Source organism: Panicum virgatum, chromosome 5N (assembly GCF_016808335.1).
Source record: "Panicum virgatum strain AP13 chromosome 5N, P.virgatum_v5, whole genome shotgun sequence".
Lineage (NCBI taxonomy): Eukaryota > Viridiplantae > Streptophyta > Magnoliopsida > Poales > Poaceae > Panicum > Panicum virgatum.
This window is the reverse complement of record NC_053149.1, coordinates 57,754,517-57,759,520: the sequence shown is the minus strand read 5'-3', so window position 1 is coordinate 57,759,520 and position 5,004 is coordinate 57,754,517. Positions and strand designations below refer to the sequence as shown.

The following is a 5,004-nucleotide window of genomic DNA, read 5'->3' as shown; positions in this document are numbered from 1 at the left end:
TCACACGAACCTTCATCACTCCCCTAGAAAAGCATCAAAAAGTTGCTAGCAACTGTAGCGCTTTCTTGTCCTGCAACTGTAGAACTTTACCATTCTCCTAGTATCAACAAGTAATTAACTTTCCATAAAACTAGGGCAAATCAGAGAAAAGCTGTAAAACGCCATCCACGGCCGACGCGGACCCACCCCAGCAAAACACGGAAACGGCGAGGGCGTATAGCAAAAGCACCCACTCCACTCCCCCCAGCAAAATTACAAACGGGCCGACGAAAAATCTACCCTCCAATCTTTCAGCAGGACCATAAGAACGCGAACGCGACAGACTCTGGCCTGTGGGGGAAGAGAGAGAGAGAAGGGGGAGCAGCTGCGAGATATTGTTTTCGCAGGGAGGCGTTTGTGAGCTGCCGGCCGCAGCACCTAATCGCCGCCGCGCTTGTTTTCCCACCGCCCGATGGCGGCCGCCACGCCGCCGCCGCAGTTGGAGGCGCCGCCGTCGCCGCAGGCGGCGCGCCCGGCCCCGTCCGCCGCCGCCGCGGCCAAGCGAGGAGCGGGCGGCGCCGGGGGGCTGCTGATGGGGAAGTACGAGCTGGGGCGCCTGCTGGGCCACGGCACCTTCGCCAAGGTGTACCACGCGCGGCACGTCGGGACGGGGGAGAGCGTTGCCATTAAGGTGCTCGACAAGGAGAAGGCCGTGAAGAGCGGGCTCGTCTCGCACATCAAGCGCGAGATCGCCGTGCTCCGCCGCGTGCGACACCCCAACATCGTGCACCTGTTCGAGGTCATGGCCACCAAGTCGAAGATCTACTTCGTCATGGAGCTCGTCCGCGGCGGCGAGCTCTTCTCCCGCGTCTCCAAGGGCCGCCTCAGGGAGGACACCGCCCGCCGCTACTTTCAGCAGCTCGTCTCCGCCGTGGCCTTCTGCCACGCCCGCGGCGTCTTCCACCGGGACCTCAAGCCCGAGAACCTCCTCGTCGACGAGCACGGCAACCTCAAGGTGTCGGACTTTGGGCTCTCGGCCGTCGCCGACCAGTTCCGCCCCGACGGCCTGCTCCACACCTTCTGCGGCACGCCGGCCTATGTCGCCCCCGAAGTGCTCGGCCGCCGTGGGTACGACGGCGCCAAGGCGGACGTCTGGTCCTGCGGCGTCATCCTCTTTGTGCTCATGGCCGGGTACCTCCCTTTCCATGACAAAAACCTCATGGCCATGTACAAGAAGATTTACAAGGGCGAGTTTCGCTGCGCGAGATGGTTCTCCAAGGACCTTGCCAGCTTGCTGATGCGTATTCTTGACACCAATCCAAACACTAGGATCACTTTGCCTGAGATAATGGAATCTCGCTGGTTCAAGAAAGGATTCAAGCCGGTCAAGTTCTACATCGAGGATGACAAGCTGCACAGCGTGATAGATGATGAGGATGGCCTGCTGGACATGGGACTTGCTGATCCAGTTCCTCCACCATTGCCGCCTCCACCACCACCTCTACCTCAGCAAAAGTTTGATGGTGATGATTCAGGGTCGGAATCGGACTCATCAATCTCATCCTGCCCTGCTTCGGTGTTATCTGATGAGAGCCAGAGGCCCCGTGGGTCCCTTCCACGCCCAGCAAGCCTTAATGCCTTTGATATCATATCATTCTCAAGGGGATTTAACTTATCAGGGCTATTCGAGGAGAAAGGAGATGAGGTGAGGTTCGTCTCGGCTGAGCCCATGTCGGATATCATAACGAAATTGGAGGACATTGCAAAATTGAAGAGTTTCAAGTTGCGGAGGAAGGACTGGCGGATGTGCCTGGAAGGTACTAGGGAGGGAATTAAGGGGCCGCTAACAATTGGCGCGGAGATATTTGAACTCACACCGCCCCTTGTAATGGTGGAGGTAAAAAAGAAGGCGGGGGATAATGAAGAGTACGAGGACTTTCTCAACAAGGAACTGAAGCCAGGGATGCAGCACCTAGTCCATCATATGGTTCGAACTCCAAGTATGCCTACTGATGCCGAGTAGGTCAAAAGGTAATAAGTTTCTCTCACTTCTGCTTATGTTAACATGAACAGTCAAGTAGAATATGGTATTAACTAATGCTGGACCTAATAGTATTTATTTGCAAGATCCAGTTTCTGTAGTTTAAAATCATATGTTCTACTCATGCTGATTCTGCCATGATGTTTGCATTGCTAATACCATGTGAGCATTAATGATTTTTCTGATCCAATTATTCTCTTTCCAACATGAGCAAGTTAGTTTCGGTAATTGCATGTTGCTTTTTTTTAAAAAAAAAACACATTACACATGTTAAGGATACACATGAGGTCTGAAATTGGCTGTTGATGGATTACTGAAAATGCATTAGCATGATCAAAAGAAAAGTTAGATTTCAAGAATTGTTCTAGTTAGTGGCTCTGCGGCTGATTATACTTGTTAAAACTACAGGTTGAGTCAATGACTTTAATCTCTGGTTTATTTATCTCTCTGTACAACTCCATGTTACATACTGTTGTTGAATGTAGCTGTGAGCAATTCACACTTTTTTCCTTTCATTGATGTTATCGCCACCCATGGTAATGTCAAATGTGGTGTAATGTGGAAAAAAAGAGGGTTTTCTTCCATTTTATTTTCATCGGAAAACTTTTCCCAGAAGCTTTTGAGCATATACTTAATCCAAGCTGGGAATCTTGGGATAAAATGACATCTCTCCGTAGACATATAATTTAGGTTTACATGATGTATGGCCCTTCCCCTCTGTCATAAACTATGAAAATGTTGTGATTTGTTCTCCCATTGAAGCTATTCAGGTTTACTTGTGTGATGATGACAGTAAGTTGTGTTCGCCATTTTTGTATGTTGCAAATTGACTTGTGGGGTTCATATATTGGTGGCTTTATGTTTAGTTTCCTTTGTGGTAACGTACTGCTCCATCTCTGATTGTTGCATTATTAATCCATAACCGTCATCTGTTTCCCATTAATGATAGCATCTACCTTATTGGATTTATGTTGATAACTTTAATTTGATAAACACATTAGTCATAATTGTAGTTGAAAATAGGGGCTCATTAACACTTACCCAGATCTCACTCACATAACGAGAGCCGCACAATCAGGAGTTGCTTCTTTATGGGTCATTGGTTGAATGAATGATTAGATTGCTTGTGATCCTGTCAGACATGCAAAAAAATGTTATTTAGGTACTTTTTTTGTTGCTTGCCTTTTTATAAACCTGAAGATATCAAGATACCTTCTTACATCGGTCTAGCTAATGTTCCTTCAAATGATAAAGTAGATCTTGTAGCTTCGATAGGACCATATACATCTTGGCAAGTTGGCACATGTGGAAATGTTTTTTATTGTTCACCTGTAGGTGTTTTCATAGTAGCAACAAAAAAATTAGAACTTCTTTGTGGCCACTAGGGCATGGATTTTAGAGCTCTGCATGGTGATGTGATGTGTTGAGACCTACAAATTGTCTGATATAGGTTGTAAATAATTTGGTTTAGTTCTCACCAATCAGAATGGGACTGATGTTTATTGCATTTGCTATATCTTGTGATAGTACTAGGAATAGATGAATGAACTGCTGAACCAATCTGACAATTCCCTTCACTCACTGCAGGCTTATCAAGGTAACAGCGGCACGTCACTTGGAGCTAATGGGCGCAGCAGAAGGCGACATTCAGGGCAGCAATGAGGCTAGAGACCGAGTTGAGCGCAGCTGACCAGAAGAGATCATTTAGTTGGACAAAGAAAGATTGACCAGTTTTCGCGCTACCGTAGTTCCGCCGCCGTTGATGAGCCCCTCACCCTCATGACTGAATTAGGGAGGGAGGGAGATTGTGGCTGTACATACTCGGGATGGTCGGTTGGTACCTGCTACCTGAGAATAGGCTGTTGTTGAATGCACTATCGCCGCAGCCCGCAGGTGATGCACACCTGCTATTGGTTTTAGGAGCAGTCGAATAATTTTGGGTAATCATATGCTATCCTGGTCCATCTGCTGCGTCTCTCCTGATTGCTGAATCGGGCGCATCCCTGGACTGCACATGCGCCGGTCGATCGGATTCCGGATCTTCCATTTTTGATGCCGCACAGTTGTATGGACGAGTCCGGATTTGGGCAGGTTGTGATGCTTCGGACTCTTGAGGGGTCGTCGAAGGACTGGGGGGCACGCCAGGAAGGTGCGGCCACGGTCGATTACGTGAGCCCCTCCGGCGGCGGTTGGCCTACCACCCACGGCGCGCGTGGGTCGCCGGGCCCGGGCACGAAAGCGCCGTGTGCGGCTGCGCGGGGCTCGGGGTTGGCGGCGCGTGTCAGCGGGTCGGACCCCCCATTGCTGTGCTGCTGCGCGCTCGCGGAGATAAAGATCGCATGTCAATGGGTCTCGTGTCGCCGTCGTCTCCGTGACCGTCTTCTTTTTTTTCTAGATTCGCCGGTGACCGCAGGCGGGGACCGGCGAGCGACGGCGATGGGCGCGGCGGTTGTGTTTGATTTGGCTGCTGCTAAATTTTGTCAAAAAGGTCTCGCCAATTGATACCTTCGGAGCTGTGAACGCTTAGGTTTTCTCCAACCATTCCCTCCATCCAACTCCCCCCAAACATGCTATTTACTATATTTTACTACCTCCCTCCAAAAGATACCTCCCCCTATAACTCCTTCTCTCCAACCATTCCCCTCATATCCATTCCCCTATACACTATACCTCACTCTTTAACTATTTATTTATCATTTTTAAATTCTGAAAAAATAGTACTGTATTTGTACTACTATAATACATATTGTTATCAAGTTACGAAATTCAAATAAATTTTTTATCATAAACAAATGACGTGATTAGAGTATAGAGGGAGTTGTAATCTCCCCCTATATGTGAGGGGAGATTCAACTCCACCCCTACGTAGGGGGAGCTTTAGGGGTGCCGTTGGAGGCACCCTCCCCTCTAAAGCTCCCCCCACACAGGGGGAGGGGGGTTTGGGGGGAGGCGTTGGAGAACGCCTTAGAGCAACTCCAGCTCAG

The 5,004-nt window shown here is 49.3% G+C and overlaps 1 protein-coding gene across 1 annotated transcript; it reads left to right on the top strand.

The window, feature by feature from the left end:
• The first annotated feature begins 321 nt into the window (after positions 1 to 321).
• Positions 322 to 3,984, top strand: LOC120674782 (CBL-interacting protein kinase 19-like). Its single transcript, XM_039955904.1, has 2 exons — positions 322 to 2,010; positions 3,608 to 3,984. The coding sequence occupies exon 1, from the start codon at positions 452 to 454 to the stop codon at positions 2,000 to 2,002; it is 1,551 nt and encodes a 516-aa protein (XP_039811838.1). The 5' UTR covers positions 322 to 451; the 3' UTR covers positions 2,003 to 2,010; positions 3,608 to 3,984.
• The last annotated feature ends 1,020 nt before the right edge of the window (positions 3,985 to 5,004 follow it).

Excerpts from the sequence above, each read along its gene's own strand:
- LOC120674782 (XM_039955904.1), top strand. The coding sequence starts at position 452 with ATGGCGGCCGCCACGCCGCCGCCGCAGTTGGAGGCGCCGCCGTCGCCG.